The 17,133-nt window shown below is 44.4% G+C and overlaps 1 protein-coding gene across 1 annotated transcript in view; it reads left to right on the forward strand.

The window, feature by feature from the left end:
* The first annotated feature begins 413 nt into the window (after positions 1-413).
* Positions 414-17,133, forward strand: part of CLIP1 (CAP-Gly domain containing linker protein 1) — a 59,934-nt gene continuing 43,214 nt past the window's right edge. Inside the window, exons 1-3 of the mRNA XM_058817014.1 lie at positions 414-506; positions 11,447-11,633; positions 12,098-12,666. Of these exons, the coding sequence (XP_058672997.1) occupies positions 11,540-11,633; positions 12,098-12,666 (663 nt within the window). The 5' untranslated portion in view covers positions 414-506; positions 11,447-11,539. The remainder of the gene's footprint in view (positions 507-11,446; positions 11,634-12,097; positions 12,667-17,133) is intronic.

Genomic DNA, 17,133 nt, shown 5'->3' on the forward strand with positions numbered 1-17,133 from the left:
AAAAATATTCAGTACTTTGGGATAATAAATTTCTGCATGATGAATTTCTGGGCATCAGGACAAAAGGAAAATGGAGCGAAGCAGCAGACAGTGAAGTTATTCACCCACTAGAGCGATGTGCTTCACACCTCCCCGTCTGTGCCCACCCTCACCCCTCCCACCCAGCCGGGCTGTGCCGCAGCGGCGGCTCCGGGACCACCGGGCGCGCCGGGGTCACCCCGAGCCGGGCCGCGGCCGCTCCTCCCTCCCCCGAGCTGCGGCTGCCGCGGGGCGAACAAAGCGGGGGGCGGACAAAGAGAGAGGAGGGGGCGCGGGGAGCTCGGGGGCACCGCCGGTGCCGCTGCCGCTGGTGCAGTCCCCGCCCCGGCGGGCGCAGACGTTGTGCCCGCCCCGCTCCGCCTCCTGCGAGCCGGGGCGGCGCCGCTGCAGAGGGGCCGCGGGAGCAGGAACAGGAGCGGGAGCGGCAGCCGGAGGAGGCGGCGGGAGCTGCGCTGGCGGCGGGGCCGGTGAGGCGGCGGAGCCGGGGCTGAGGGGGCCGCCCTGAGGAGCGCGCGGGGCGACGGCGGCGCCTGAGGGCGGGGGGAGCCGCGTCCGTCGCCTCCCGCCTCGGGGCCTCCGCGCTTCCCGTCCGGGCGCCGCGCTGGGCGGGTCTGAGGGCGCGGAGGTCGGTGCCGAGGGGCCGTGAGGGGCGGCGGCGTGGCCGGGCCCGGCGCTGAGGGCTGTTAGCGGCCGCCGCACGTGCTGCCCGCGCCGCCCCGCAGCGGCCGCTCCGGCGGGGGCCCGGCCGAGCCCCGGCGGGACGGGGCGCTGCGGACGCGGGGCCGGCGCGGAGCAGCAGCGGAACGGCCTCGGCTCCCTCAGACCCCGCGGGGTTTGTGCGGAGCGGGGACGCGAAGGTTGGATCGCAGCCGCTGCTCGAGTCTCGCCCTGGGAAGCTGCGGCGCTGTGCTGGGTTGGTGGTGGCTTGAGCGGCTGATTCTGAGGGAAGAGCTCTGAGTATTCCTTATATTCCTTGGTAAGCGCTGACCTGCAATTCCAATTCCCAGCATTTACATAGGGATATTTTACTAATAATCTCCCTTGGCGTTTTTGGATTTGCTTTTTATGGCCGCTGCCCATCCTCGCGTTGTAAAACCTGCTGGTTTCCAGGTGAGCTGCTCTGGCAGCCCCTCAGGTGGCTCAGGAGAGTTCGCTGCCATGTTCTGGGCCCTGTGGGAGCTGCGGGATTCCCGGGCACAGGCGCTGCTCCAGGCCCCTCCTGTTCCCGCTATAGCGCGCTGGACCTGGGGCGATGCCGTGCTCCCTTTTCTGTGCCATAGCTGTCATGGGGCACGAGGTAATTGCTGTGTTACTCACAGGGTAATGTGGCTCCTGCTGCATAAAAAAAATCAGCAGTTAGTTTTTCCTTTCATCTCGGTGCTGATTCCGTGCTTTAAATAATTTTTCAAGATATAAACAAACAAAAGCCAACACCAAAGAAATTTTCCAAAATAGAGCATGGGGAGGAAAGTTTACTCTGTGATTGTGTAGGTTGATGATTAAATATATGACTGTGAAATGAAGACTTGTTCGTCCCCACCCCTTCAGTTACCCACTGTGCTGAATGGGCAGGGTTTTATAGAAGTTCACAGGTTGCTTTGAGATCTTTGAGCAGGAGGATTTTAAAACATGTGATACTTGTGTTGACACGTAGGAAGAAGAAAGAAAAAGAGGTACAAAAGAGGAAGCGCCTTGATGCTGGCTGCTTTGCAAAGTATTTTATTGAAGGAGCAGAAATATGCATTCCGAATGCAATGTAAATTTGAAACTAGCAACAGCAGAGAGTGGTTTTCCTGAAGTGTGTCCATGTGCACCTGCTGCAAGAGTAGGACGATTGCGAAGTAGATACTGTGAAGGAAAAGTAAACACCTCCCCTCCACCCACAGCAGCATTTCTTATTCCAAGGGAGGTTTAACTGTTCACCTTTTACTTGATTGTTAGTTCTTGCTGTGAAATGACGAAGATTTCAAGGTTCGTTTCCTGCCCAGTCCTTGTGTACATGCTGGGAGATTTTCTGTCTGTGCTACAGAGCACTAAAGCTTTCTGTGTACTCAAGGGAGAGGGATGGGTTTTTCAAAGCAGAAAAGCTTGGAAATATGACCTTAAATGTCCATATCTTTAGGGATCAAGAGGGAGATTTTATTTGGCAAAAAAAGAGTTTTACATAATTTGTATGGTTTCCCTTAAAGAGAAGATCTCAGCTTTGTAGGGAGGGCAGAACTCCAGCTGTCCTGTAGGCTCATTCCAGATGTATTCCATGGGGAATAGCTGCATCTTTCCTCCTGTGATTGCACTGCAGGAAGGAGCAGGGCTCTCTCTGCTGATTGCTACAATTTCCTAGAGCTCCTGAAGATTTCCTGTCTGACTTTGAGGTTGTATCTGTTTGCCATCTTCTGACTGTGGATAGCCAAGACAGCCTTTATTTACTCAGCTTGGGCAGATTGCATAATTCATTTGGTGTTCCCCCCTTTATCTTTTAGCCCTGGTAAAGTTTTTCTTGGGAGGGACTGAGAATACATCAAAATAGATCCTCCTTAAAAAGAAATAGAGAGCTCTGCCTTGCCAATATGATTTTTCAGAGCTGCTTTTCTTTCTCTTTCTAAAACACTTGGGTCAAATGTTAACTCTGTATGTTGAATGCAAGATTTCTAATGTTTGAACATGACAGCCATGAATGAATGCAGCTCTTGTTTAATCCTTTGGCATTCCTTGGGGACTACTGGCTCTGCTGGCACGTCTAAAGAGTAACTCCCTGGAATCCTTATTGGAGCAGCATGTTTGGAAATGCCTCAGATGGCTGGTGTTTTGTTTTTTCATGAAAGGCAATTATATACTGCATTAGCTGTAATCTCAGCTGCTCTCAGCCCCATGCCAGTTTCTGCTGGGGCAACCATTTCACTGGTGTGGACCTGCAGAACTCTGATGATTTAAACACCTCCTGCTTGTGCAGGTGTCTGTCCTCCACATCCATTTGTTTGTGTAGAGTGAAGCTGCACTCTGTGACTGACCCTTAGAAATACCCAAATATCTGGTGCTGGCTCCTGGCCCCCAAAAGGCTGTGAAAGATTCAGGACAGGCTGTGCATATTTGTGCTTTAACACCAACCCAAGTTTTTCCACGTGGAACATTTCATTAATTATTTGTACAAACTCATAAAAATAGTACCATACATTCTTTTCATTTATATCTTCCCTGTTTCCAGAAGAACCAGCATTAAAAGCTTTTCATTTTCCTGATCCTTATAATCTTACTGTCTGTATTTTTAGCTTATTATGAGGGGAAATTGCAAGGCAGAGAGAGAAACTCAGCATTGTACAGAATCAGCTTATTTGACACTCTCATTCTGCTGCTCTGCTTGGCAGCAGCATCTCCTCAATCACAGCAGCATTTATCTAAGTCCTGAATTTGTGCTTCTCCTGAGCTCTGCCAGCCTTGCAGCAGCCATGGGCTCATCTCAAAGGCTGAGCTGTCAAGAGGAGCTGACTGGATGTTTTCAGCCAGTGTGAAACAGTTAGAGTTTCACCCAAGTCTATCAAAATTAAATCCTTTCTATAAAAAGCAGCATCTTTGTTTCAGCTGCTTGGGTTGTAATTGTATTAGGGAGAAGCCTTTGTGCCTTTAAATGCGATGGGGTTGAGGCGGAAGGGAGATGATGTTTTCTTTCTCAACATTGAAATTGTAGATCCCAAATAACTTAAACTTGAGATTCTGCTATTCCAAAGTCATCATTTTATCCTGACTGATTGCACTTACTGGGATGGCTGAAGTGCATTATCATCAACAGAAGTCAGTGTGGACAGTCAAACAAATTGTTCTTTTTCTTAATGAAAAGGAGGTCTTTGGAGAAAAAATAATTTCCTGAGTAAAATGTAAGAAAATTAGTAAGTGATGACAACGGGCTTACCAGAAGAGGTGGCAATTATTTACTTAGTTGGGAACTTTTTCCACACCTCAATCCTTGACTCCTTCTGTAGGGAATGATGTGCTGAGAAGGGAGGATCATGTGCTTTCTGATCTTTTAATAGACCAGAGCAGCAATGATTTTATAATCTGTGTGTAACTTGAAGTGTTGGAGTTTGCATCATATTAACAATTAGCAACTCTTCCTGATTAATTAAAGATAGGCAGAAGCTTTTTAAAAGGACTGATCAGGCTGTGTTTGGAATAGAAATAGATTGAGAAAAAATTACAAATTGCTGGCCCAAAATAGTTTTTTACATTTGTGCTTCATATTCAACAGTCTGAATTTCAGTGTTTCTTTACGGAGGATCCTGGGGCATTTGGGAACCTGAATGAGCATAGCAAGTTCTAGAATGATAAAACAGGGTGACTTAAAATGTCCTTGATGCAGAATTAAAATCCATAAGCAGAGCTGAAGCTTTGATGAATTACCTTCCTCATAGCAGTGCTGTAATATCTGACTGATGGTTTCAGTCCTAAGCCTCTTACAATCTTGGATCTGATTCATCTTCTCAGAGCAGTTTCTGAGTTATAAGAACTCACCCCACCTTTTCCCTTTCCCTGGCATGTGCTGGGACAATCCTGTTTATACAATTTGCAGCAAATATCCTGCACTTCCCAAGGTGCAAAAACAGCCTCGTGTCTTATTTAGCAACTTAGCAATTCCCTGAAACCAATTTTCAGTGGATTTGGGTCTCAATGGTTGCCTTCCTAACTATATTAAGTTCAAGTTTTCTATTATCTCCAAGTAAACTGATAACCTGCTGCTGACAAATGTATTGATGGCAAATTTGCTTCAGGAATAATTTGTTCTAAAGGTACTGGGAGAAACTCAAATCTTTAAATACAAGTCTCCCTCCTCCTGGTTCACCTGCTTCTGTGAAACTTGCAGGAATAGGATTTATTTTTATTAGAGATCTCTTGCCTTCTATTTTTATTTAGTTGAAATCACTCAGCAGGTCAAAATCAAAGGAGAAATACAGATTGGTGTGCAGGCCTGGCTGATGTTGAAAGATGATCTAAAATCTTTGGTTCTGAATACCCTGGGATCTGTGAACTCACATAGAGAACAGTTCCAGTCATCAAAAACACAACTTCTACTATTGATTTCAGTTAAGAAATAAATCTGAAGTTGCTGGTTGAGCTGTAGGTTCCTTAATGAGGGCCAGTGCTGTGGAGATTGGGGATCCCCAAACATTCTCCCCCAGTGCTGTGGAGATTTGGGATCCCAAACATTCTCCCCCAGTGCTGTGGAGATTTGGGATCCCAAACATTCTCCCCCAGTGCTGTGGAGATTTGGGATCCCAAACATTCTCCCCCAGTGCTGTGGAGATTTGGGATCCCAAACATTCTCCCCCAGTGCTGTGGAGATTTGGGATCCCCAAACATTCTTCCTCAGTGCTGTGGGATTCCCAAACATTCTTCCCCAGTCCTGTGGAGATTTGGGATCCACAAATATTCTTCCCCAGTGCTGTGGGATTTTGGGATCCCCAAACATTCTCCCCCAGTGCTGTGGGGCTTTGGGATCCCCAAACATTCTTCCTCAGTGCTGTGGGATTCCCAAACATTCTTCCCCAGTCCTGTGGAGATTTGGGATCCCCAAATATTCTTCCCCAGTGCTGTGGGATTTTGGGATCCACAGACATTCTCCCCCAGTGCTGTGGGATTTTGGGATCCACAAACATTCTTCCCCAGTGCTGTGGGGCTTTGGGATTCCCAAACATTCTCCCCCAGTGCTGTGGAGATTTGGGATCCCAAACATTCTCCCCCAGTGCTGTGGAGATTTGGGATCCCCAAATATTCTTCCCCAGTGCTGTGGGATTTTGGGATCCACAAACATTCTTCCTCAGTGCTGTGGGATTTTGGGATCCACAGACATTCTCCCCCAGTCCCTCTCAGTGTACCAGGCAGAGGGAGATCTCTGAGCTCTGAGGGAAGCAGGGATTTGCTCTCTGCAGTGAAATCCCAGGAGTTATTTTGGGGGTGTCCTCAGCCCCGGGGCAGTGGTTCCATGGTGGGATGGGTGATGACAGGGCTGAGTGTTTGTGTTACAGCCCTGGGACTGCTCAGGGACCATCCCTGCCTGCTCCTGTCTCACTGACACACACTGAGGAATGTTTATCCAAACCAGTGCCCTGGAAAAATGATTGAAGGTTTTTCAGGCCCTCTGCCACTGATAGGAGAGCTCTGTTTCACTTTCTGTTGGTTTTTGCCACTCTTCCTTTGAGGTTGAGTTCATCACATCAGTGCCACTGTCAGAGGAGCTGTGTCATCCCAGTGGGCAGAGTTCCCAAATTCCTGCAGGCTTTGGGCTCGTGGTGTTATGGCAGCAGAAGCAAACTGTGTTTGGGTTAGACTGAAGCCCTACTGAAAGTTGCATGCAGCAGTAATTTCCTGCAGTTATGGTGGCTGCTGTGAAGGCACTTCAGAGGAGCAGGAATTGCTTTTGTTCTGTAATGCAATAGTTATGCCTGGTTAAATTAAGTAGAGATGCACTTCTTCAAGAGTCTGTCTCTAGGAAAATTCATATTTATGTTAAAAAACAGAATATAAGGGACTGTGGCTTTGAGGTTTCTGTAGGATGTTTGCCTTTGTGAAGGGTTGACCTCTGGAATTCCTGTGATGGTTGTGTTGGATTGGGCTGGAAAGCAGAATGTCTCAAGGATCCTGTGTAAGTTATGAGACCTTCTTGCTTATTTCCTTACAAAATTTTCATTTCCTGTCCCAGTACCTGCAAACAACAGATCTGAAAAGTCTGGATTTCTTTTGTTATTTTCTACCTGATCAGCTGAGTTATAAATGCAATTCTTTGCTACCTTTAAAGGCGAGGTACAAAACATTGGTTTGATGTGCAGGTACCAGCCCTCATGTTTTGATGTTGGCACTAAGCAGAGCATAATAACCCAAATAAATATGTTTATATGTTTTTATGGCACTTGGCATAACAAACATTGAATTAAATAATGTCTTTTCTTCTAGTAGAGCTGTATCTGAAGGCTATATTCAGATCATAACATGACTTGAGTAATTGACATAAAAATCAGTGGTTTCTGGAAGACAAAATGAAACTGAAGCCATGTTTTTAAATGTTCCCTTTCTCTGATTGCTGTGTGTTGAATGAGTAATCAAATATTGACTTCCAAATGCCAGCTCTTGTATTGAAATCTTAAATTCTTAATTCTATTTGTTTTCTGTTTTATATATAAATTCTTTCTTGAATTATCTTCATTTCAATGTGACAGACACCTGGAGATGCCTCTAATTCCACAGTGTAATCCCTGAGCAGTGCAGTGTAAACCCTGGGCCAGCTCAGATGCTCAGTTTGGTTTGACAGACCCTGCAGAGCTGTTGTTACCTCAGTCCCAGCACAATTTGCTGTTTGTGCCTCTCTTTGTTCACAAATGCCTACGGTGCTTTCTGGGGTGGCTCTCTGAGCTTGCTGCCCATTCAATAAATGCATCAGAGCTGACAAAACACAGGGAATTTGCAGTAAGGCAGGAGCATGAGGGTCACAGAGAAGTTCATTTGCCTTTTCACTGTCTGCCTTCAGTGGATCAATGCACAGAGACCTGCGTGTGAGTTCATTGCTCCAAAATTGTTGTTTTTAATTAGGGAGTGGCCAGGAGTGCTGCATCACTCTGTAAAGTGAACACATGAGGGATTCCAAATCCATCCGTCTGGTTTGGCAACTTGTAATAGGGCAGGACTGGCTTTGAAGCTGAGGCTTTTACAGAGGATATTGTGTGCTCTGGAATATTTCATTGTAAATGTAGTCCATTGCTTGCAGAGTGGTTATTCAGATTTTTGGGTGCCCAGTAAGAAATTTCTCCAGTAGACCCAGAATGCAGCAGAGGGGGAGTCAGGATTAGGAAGATTTTTGTTCCAGGATTCAGTTTCTCTTGTGCCCCTTTCCTCCAGAGTTGTTCCTGTGAGGATTCTGCTGTGCACATCCCAGTGTGGTCAGTTTGTGCACCTGCTGTGCAGGAATTATTCCCCTCAGAATCTTCCACAGGTTTGGCTCTGGTCTGGCTCATTCTTGCACACCAATAAATGTTCTCCAAGAGGCAGCAAGCAGCAAAGAGCAAGGAGAAGGCATTGGTTTTGTTCTAAGCTAAAACGGGGTTGTATTTTTAAATCAGGTATGAATTTCAAAAGCTTAACAATTCAACTGAAACTATTCAGTGCTTTTGTAAATATATATACTCAGTCTTTACAGGAGTGTAATAACAGCCCAGCAGACTGCAAATACAACTTGTGGAGCTGTGGGAATTAGATCTGAATCATAGAGAACATGTTTATGTGCTTTAGTTTTAAGACTGCAGTAATTTTAGGAGTTGTGTTCATAACTGTGTAGGGTCAGAGCTCTTGGAGCAGCTCGTGGGCTTGAGGGGAAATCTTTCCAGATTCAGAATTCCAAGTTACTTTCTCTAAACTCCAGATATTTGAGGAATGATTCATGAGCTCCCTCAAGCTTGGCAGCAGCAGCTGGACAGCAAGCATGAAACAGGTATTTGAGAAATGCTGTTCAGGCAGAGATTTCAAACAGTGCTCCTTGTGCTGAGTTTGTTTTTCTCTCAGGAAAGTGAAGATTATTATCACATAGCACATTACTAGGATTTATTTACTTAAACCAATGGTGCCCAACTTGTTCCTTGATCCATGCAATACTTAGAGGTCTTTAAAAGATAAAAAATAATGATATCATTAATCAGTTAAAATTCCTATTGTGTGTAGTCATGTATTTCCAATAATGGCACAAGTGCAAAGCCTGTGCTTAAAATCTCTTTTTATGCTCAGTTTTGTTACTGGTGGAACACTTCAGTGGGATATGTTATCAGAGGCTTTCTGGACCTTTCCTTGGGTTCCTGACAGGATATTTTGGGGACACAGTAATATTTTTGTCTATTGGTATAAGGATCCTTTTTCAGGAGAGCTAAGTCAGTTTGAAGGGAGGAAAGAACAAATTGAGACAAGCAGTGAGCTGCTGTCTTTTATGAGAACTGAAGTGAGATCACTGACATCTGGAGCCTGTTAGGATATGTTGGAGTGTAATGCTTCAAATCACTTGATGCAAATTTCTGTGGTTTATGAGCTCCATTAGGCAGTGCTGCTCCAAAGGCCCTGTCCCTAAGACCAAAATTTGCATTTTAACTATTGCAGTGAGGCAGTCAGTTATGAAAAAGTCTTGCCTATAATCTTAGCTTTTATTTTGTCTGAATTAAGGTACAATTTCAGTAACTGAAAGCAGGACAGGAGGGATTGTGTTACTTCTGGCCTCATTGAAGGCCTGTGTGTTGAGAAAAGCAAATGACACAGCAAATATATAACCCCTGACTGTGGAGAGCAAGATTAAACTGTGAATGAGTAGCTGAGCCAAGAAATGCAGGGGTAGAACATTCTAACTTTCTGTTGAGCAGAGCCTTGTTAACCATCTATTAATAAATAATTAACTGAAACTGGCGAAGTCTAATTTGGGTGCTAATGCAGTGTGTGCTTTCCCTGCTGTACTTGTCCCTGCACAGGGCAGGTGTGGGGGGCTGGAATGGTCTTTGGGACCAAAAAAGAGATGATGTATGGAAAAACATGGCAGAGTGCTGAGGAACAGTCCAGCTTCAGGATTTAGGAGAAACCTTCCTTAAGGAGGATTCCCCTTGGGCCAAATTTCCATCAGTTTGGTCTTTGGCACTGACAGAACTAAAAATGACTGACCATGATGCTTCTCCTGTTTCTGTATTTGCATCAAATCCTTCTTTATCCTGAACAGTTTTTGTGTTTCATGGTTTTTGATGGGTTGAGGGAAGTAAGGGAGGTGAGCATGGCGATTCTGGAGCTGGAGAGGAGGGAATATTGCCTGTAGTCTGGGGAAGGGAGCACATTTGTAAGGGAGGAAAAAAGGCTTTTCAGGCCCTTGGTGTGTCAGGGCAAAGTGCAGTTTCAGAGGATTTCTAAAAGGAAGGGTTAGGAAATGTGCATGATGTAGAGTCATGACTGCAGGCAGGTGGGTGACAAACTCCTGGCAACACTAGGAAAAAAAAGGTTCAGAAATCTTCCCAGCACTTGATCATTTTGCTGGAGCAGAACTTAAATTGTAGGCAAACACAATTACATCCAAGGTAGTAATTCATGCTTTTTAAATATAACTTTGTTGCAGACTTAGAAAATGCCTTGAATTTGTCATGGCAGGTCTTGAAATAACATAAGGAATGTTTCACTTTGGTGTTCAGGTTCACAAAGCAGTGAATTGATTTTTAGGAACGCCGATTAATAATTCATAACACAGGAGGGATAAATCTCAGACTGCTGCACAAAGACAGGATTGGTTTATTCTCCTTGCTGCAGCAGAGCTGTCTGTGCTGGCAGGTTTGTTTTACCTTTAGCTGGTGCTGAGCTCCCAGTCTGCAGCCCTGGGCACTGGGAGGCTGCACTGCCCAGTTCTGTGTCCTGGCAGTGCCAGAGTGCTGAGTGCAGGTGAAGGGCAGCCCTGGGAGCCGCTCTGTGCTCTGGCTCGACGTGTTCTGAGCAAACAGCTGAGCAAACTCGCTGCCTGCCCGTTTCCCTTTCCCCTCAGCTCTTTGTTGAGGTGTGTGTGCTGCTGTTGAAGTGGTGTAGCTGTTGTGGCAGTGCCTCATGTAAAAGTCAGCACGCAGCCAAGCTGTGCTCACACAGAATAGTTTATTCCTTTGAAGAGAGGGGAGAGCGCTCACCTTGAAGTTCGGCTTTGAATTCGCATTCGAGGTAAAAAAAATACACAGATTTTTCGTTAGAGATGAAAAAGCCTTTTCTGAAGCTCTTGTAATCAGAAAGAAGATGCCTCCTGTGGCAGAACACAGTTCCCTGAAAAGCTTGGAGCTGCCTTCCAAGTTCTATCCTAGCAACGTGGGGAAGAGTCCCTGCTCGGAGCTGGGGCACCGCCGGGACTGCAGCCAGCCTATCTTGTGATCTGAGCTCACAGAGCTGAGGTGCCTCTTTGCTTTCAGTTGTCATCATGTAACTCTTCAACAATTTCAGCTTTTCAGTTCCAACCTCTTAGAAACTTTACTCCTTTCATCCTGAAATTCCTGGCTCTCTTGTTTTCTGTTGCTGTTATTTCTCTAGTCTCGAGCTGATTTTGCTGCAATGTTGCAACATTGGAAAAATGTGACAGAAAGCAGTTGTGTGTGTGCAGCAGTTAAATCTATGTGTAATGTTAGCTATGCTGTTAAGGGCTTTGTTTTTCTTTCTTAAAATAGCCTTTTAGTTTAAATCTCAAGATAAATACAGCAGCATTCAGCAAAGTGAGCTCTTTTGATGATTTAGGATTTAATAGGAAATGGCCTTCAAATGCTGCTGGTTGCTACTGGAAAGCATTTTTTATAATGCATTTCACACACAGATTGTGTATATATAGAAATCTGTTCTGCAGGAGTTAACACTGATCTTTGCTCATGTCTGATCTTTTTGTATTCAGGTTTATTCCAGAATTGAAGAAGCTTGAACAATATATTTTCTCCATGTTTGGAAAAAGATAGTTGCTGCAGACGAGGAGGATAATTGCAGAAAGATGAGTATGTTAAAACCAAGTGGCCTGAAGGCTCCTTCCAAGACCATCAAGCACGGGAGTACCTTGCTCAAAACACCTGCACCTGTTGCTTCTGGTAAGGAACAGTTAAATGTTTTAATCATTCCCTCATTCATCTTCTGACAAAAAGTACCTTGAATGTTCTAGTATACACTATTTTTACTCTTTCCACCAATGTATTTTGATTGTATTTCAGATTTTTAAAAATTACATGTAAAACTTACAAAAAATCTAAAGGTTACTGACTGGAAATCAAGCAATTTTCCTCAAACCTTCTCATGATAGAAATGCTTTGGGGGTTTTTGAAGTCAGACCTGTGATTTTTGTTGTGACAAAAACAACATTACAAAAACCTTCATTAAATTCAGTGTCTCTGTCCTTAGATTTTGATTTTTTTACCCAGAGATTACAGCATGTGCACAGGAAAATTAAGAGTTGTGATCTCCTAATTAGGGACATTGTTACACTGAAACTCAGTAATGATGCTCTTTGGAATATCAGTGTATTTATTCCCTGTTTCTCACTGTGCTTTGATTCCAGCCCCAGCAGAAAAAGCAGCTCCCAGTGAGAAGAGCTCAAGCACAGCCCCTGCAGATGCTCACGAGGAGTTTGTGGATGATTTCAGGGTCGGGGAGCGCGTTTGGGTCAATGGGAACAAGCCCGGCTTCATCCAGTTCCTGGGGGAGACGCAGTTTGCCCCGGGCCAGTGGGCGGGGATCGTCCTGGACGAGCCCATCGGGAAGAACGACGGCTCCGTGGCCGGGGTTCGCTACTTCCAGTGTGAGCCCCTGAGGGGAATCTTCACCAGGCCGTCCAAGCTCAGCAGGAAGGTGGTGACAGAGGACGAGGCCAACGGTACCCAGGCAGCTCACGCGTCCAGAGCCACGTCCCCAACATCCACATCGGCTGCCAGTGCCGTGTCCTCATCCACTGCTGCACTTCCCCCTTCAGGAATCCCTCAGAAAACACCCCTTGCTGCTAAGGAACATGCAACTCCTTCTCAGATTAGCAATCTTTCCAAAACTGCCAGTGAATCTATATCAAACCTCTCAGAAGCTGGATCACTAAAGAAAGGAGAAAGGGAGCTCAAAATTGGAGATCGAGTGCTGGTAAGATTTCCCTGTCTGCTTTTGATTGATGAATTAAAACTTCTCTAATATTCAAAACTTTTCTGCCATTTCCTTGGTCAAGATAATGTAAATTCCTGCTCTAGCTTTCTTTGTCTAGTGTCTTCTGTAACCAAGCTCTTTGCATGCTGTGGGAATATCTTGGCTGAACCAAGATAAAATGGTTATTTGGGCAGGTTTTAATCTGTTCTGTTTTGCCGCTGTTTAAAACACAACCTTGTGTTTAACAACATACTCGTAGTTTATCTCTCTGTATCTTCAAGAGCTCCAGTTGTGCTGGATAAAACCCAAGCCTGTGAGATTTCCATGCAGGTCCTCTGCCCTGTGCAGGGCTGTGTCTGTAGAAAGCAAAGTTCAATAATTGATTGTTCCTGAGTGGTGACAGGCAGCAACAGAGGCAGTCACACAGTGCCACTGATCAGCCAGGAATTGCCTGTGCTCTTGGGGATGTGCCACATTACTTGGCTGCCCTTCTGAATTCAGGCCCCTAAATGCTTTGCCACTGTTATCATCTCACCTTTTAAAAAGGGAATTGATCTGTTAGTTTTAACATTTTTTAAAAATTATTATCAGAAAACTGGTGGTTGGTTGTGTATGTTGTATTCTTAATTTAAATACTGCTTATATAGCCTTTATATATAACTGGAATGATCCTTGTATGCTCACCAGATTTATGATCACTGTAACAGAAACCTGATTTTAGGTTTGATTTACTCAAGTGAATCATTAAGCTAAAGATTTCTCTCTCTCTTATTTTGATACAATCTTCTCTTATTCATGATATAATTTTAGACTTTCCATTAGGCAGGTGTGAGTGTCCTGGCATAGAAACATTTCTGGGGTTACTCTAAGGACATTATATAGAAAAAAAATCCCCTGGATTTTACTGTTTGTCCTGCAGTGCCCCACCAGAAAATAATTCTGCAGTGAAGGTGGATTGATATTTTAATTAAATTTATTGTATTTATGAAGGAAGAATTTGCCTCCTCTTTCTGTTTAAGGAGAGCTTAAAACACACAGGGCCAAGTTGAAGAAGGAGACAAAGGTGAAGTGAGGGCAGGGGTTGGCTGACAGCTGGATTTGGGCTGAGATGTGTTTTCTTGGAGTGCCAATGGAAACAAAGATTTGTGGTTTATCCCTGGCTATTTCTGTCAGAGACTGAGCCCTGTTGTCCTCCAAACAACATCAGGGCTTTAACCCCTTGTTTGCCTTTTCCTCAAGGCCTTTGGGAGCCCTTCTGGGATGTCCCTTCTGGGAGGATCCTCAGGTGCTGTGAAGGCATTGCCCTGCCTTCCCTGTGTCCAATTAGTGCAAACTGCAGAAGCAGCATATCCTAAGTGCCACACTTTGATAATAATAGGGTCCCAAATTGTTGAGTAGGACAAGTTAAAGTTAATATTTCATCCTCTCTACTACCTCTGTTTGCCTGAAGTCTTCCTTGTGAATCACCAAATTGTAGTTTGAGGTTTTTTGGGGTAATTCCTAGCACAGTATGTTGGTGATGCATAACTATAATTTCTATAGCAGTGTAAGACACTCAGGAATGTGGATGTTAAAGGGGCAGGATCCTTGTTTACTCTTTTCCAATCCTTTGGGATCCCATGCTAATTATTTGTATTAGATCTCAGACTCTGCTGTCATATCTAATAATAATTCAGATATAAATATCTTAAGTGGCCAGGTTAGTTCAAATAATCCTGAGTTTGGCTGAATAATTGATTCATCTGTTAATATATTTTCCCTGGCACTGAATTCAGCACTGAGCTGTGGAGTTGAGGTGTCACTGGGTAATTCTGGGAGCTGTCCCTCAGAGCTTCCAACCAACACCAGTTGCTGGGAAAGACCTTCTGTCACTTGTGTCACTTGCTCAGCCATTCCTGCTCCATCAGAGGCACAAATCCACCTGGCCTGCTCCACATCTCTGGGATTTTATTGGTACTCACAGCAGTCCCTTCTCAGTAATACTTACGCAGGAGGATGAAGGGCTGGGTGGGCATTTCCAGTCCCACCTCAGCACAGGATTTCCCCTCTAAGTGACAATGTGGTGTCCCAGAGTTCCAGTCTGACCCCACCACTGCAGGCTGGAGGGGCTCAGTGCTGCAGCATCCATCAGTTCTTGCAGCCTGCACCAGCTGCTGTGAGAGTTTTGTGAAGGGTTTTTGGTGCTTATGGACACATGGAGAGAGCAACTGTGGGGAATGGGAATTACAGTTTGAGAGCAGGGAGCCTCCAGCAGTGCAGAACTGCAGTTCAAAACAATGAATTCATGATAGACAAAAGCTCATTTGGGAGCCCTGTTAAAGCAGCTAATTGGAAAATGACATCCTGAAGGGCAGATTCATGGATGGGTAAGGCACAGCTCACCAGCCAAGATTGCATTCCAGAAAGGACTTCAGATGGCCCCAACTTCATTGATCTTAGTGTGTGATCTCGGGGTGTGGAATGAAGTATTTCAATCTGTTCATTTTTTTCCCTCTAACTTGGATTCTAAAATGTCCTCAGTGGGAGTTACCTTGAGTGGATCAGTTAAATTACTTTAAGTTTCCTTGTATTGGTGGTAACTGGCTGGTTTTGGATGATTTCAACAAAAAAAGGCAAAATCTTACAGCTCTTTTTGTCTGCCCAGTCTGGATTAGCAAGGAACAAGAGGCGACTCAGTGTTTACTAATTCACATCTCAACTCTTTATGTTACACAGATGCAAATTGGGCACAAGTTTGAACCTGAAATGTTGGGTTCAATTTCAGGCTTTCCCAGCAGCTGAGCTTTGTTGGAACGTTCTGCTGTTCCTGCAGAGATGTTAATGCTGCTCCTCTCCAGGAAAAGCAGCTGGCACCCCTCAGCTTTGCTTCTGCACTGTCCCAGTGCTGCTGGCATGAGGTGCTTTGGTTAAAGGCTGTCAGGAGCAAAAAAGTCTTGAGGAGGTGATAAAAGGTCCTGGATTGCTTTGTGTGCAGAGAAAAGATGCCTTAGGGTTTTCTTCTTATTCCTTTGATCTCTGGTGGTTTCACCAGTCTTTTGTACATTTTAAGTTAGAGTTACCAAATGCTGAGTGGTGCCATATGAGAGGCCTCCCAAACTTCTACAAGAGAGCTAATATATTCAAAATATCTTCAGAATATAAAGGGTTAGTAATAAAGGAAGCTTCCAGTGAATATACCCCTGATTTATTTGATTATGAAGACAGGTACCCTACAGATCTTTCCTTAATTCAGATAACATGAGGAAGAATAGTGGTTACATACAGATTGCTTGGGACACTTATTCAGAGTTAAAGAAAAGACATTCCAGAGAAGTAAAAGAAAGAAAATTTCCAGAGGGGAAAAAAACCAGAGAAAAGAAATACCAGAGAAAATCAACTCCACTGCAAAAAGCAAGCATGGCTGTGAGGTGATCACCTGTGTATTCTCCAAACCAGGCTTGCTCAGAGCACCTCATGTGAGTTGTGCTGAGCAGTGCTATAGATACAGAAATAAAAAGAGGCAAAACAAGCAGCCTCACTTTTTCAGGGGGCAGAAAAACCTCTTTTCCCAAAAGACCTTGGATATTAAAAAGACACTGACATCAAAACAGACAGTGCTTCAAGGTATTGGATATGTCAGCTGTGGGTGCCTGCAGGAAAATACAACAATCAGCTGCAACCTTTCCTGGTTTTTCCCCTCAATTTGAAGAAGACATTTCCAGGCCATTAAATTGAGTTGTAAACATCAGAAAAATAACTCATGGTAGACATCAATGCCCATAAGGGAAATATAATAATTGTGGAGAAATTCCCATTGTCCTCTTGTCTTAGAAGTTCTCTTGTTTGAGATTCCAGAGGAGTCAAAGCAAATCAAAGTGAGTGAACACACAAGTATTCACTGAAGTATTACAGCCCTAAATGGATGTTCTAGTGGAGAAGAATCTTTAGATTTCTGTAGTTTACTCCTCAAAGATGATTAATTGAAACAGCATCCTGTGCTTTGCTATCTTGGGAATCTCTGATGATAATTCTCACTCAAATCCCAGGGTATCTGAGCTGTATTCAGCAAGCTTGTGCTCAGTTTTCCTTTCACTAACAAGAAACCATCATGACAGTATTTGGAAATGTTGAAAATATAGGTAGATCAGTTGGATATATCAAAGAATTGTGGTTTATTATGTGTAATTCACTATTTAGCATTTCATTTGGTGCACTGATGTATCTTTTACTGAATAAAAATAGGGCTAAAGCGAAGAAGAATTATTAATGCAAAGAGTGATACAAACAGCTCTGAATTAGGCATAATTTCCATTCTTAAGATATGATGTATGTTCTGGAATCTGGATGTGATTTAACAGTAAGAACATTAACTCTGGCCAGCCTGATCTTGTATTTGGGGATTCTGTAACACAGGAAAATGGATGTGGAAATCTGCACTTCCTTCACTGACCTCATCCAGCCTGTCTGGGGTTAATGACACAGAGCCAG

This window comes from Ammospiza caudacuta, chromosome 18 (genome assembly GCF_027887145.1).
Source record: "Ammospiza caudacuta isolate bAmmCau1 chromosome 18, bAmmCau1.pri, whole genome shotgun sequence".
NCBI classification, from domain to species: domain Eukaryota; kingdom Metazoa; phylum Chordata; class Aves; order Passeriformes; family Passerellidae; genus Ammospiza; species Ammospiza caudacuta.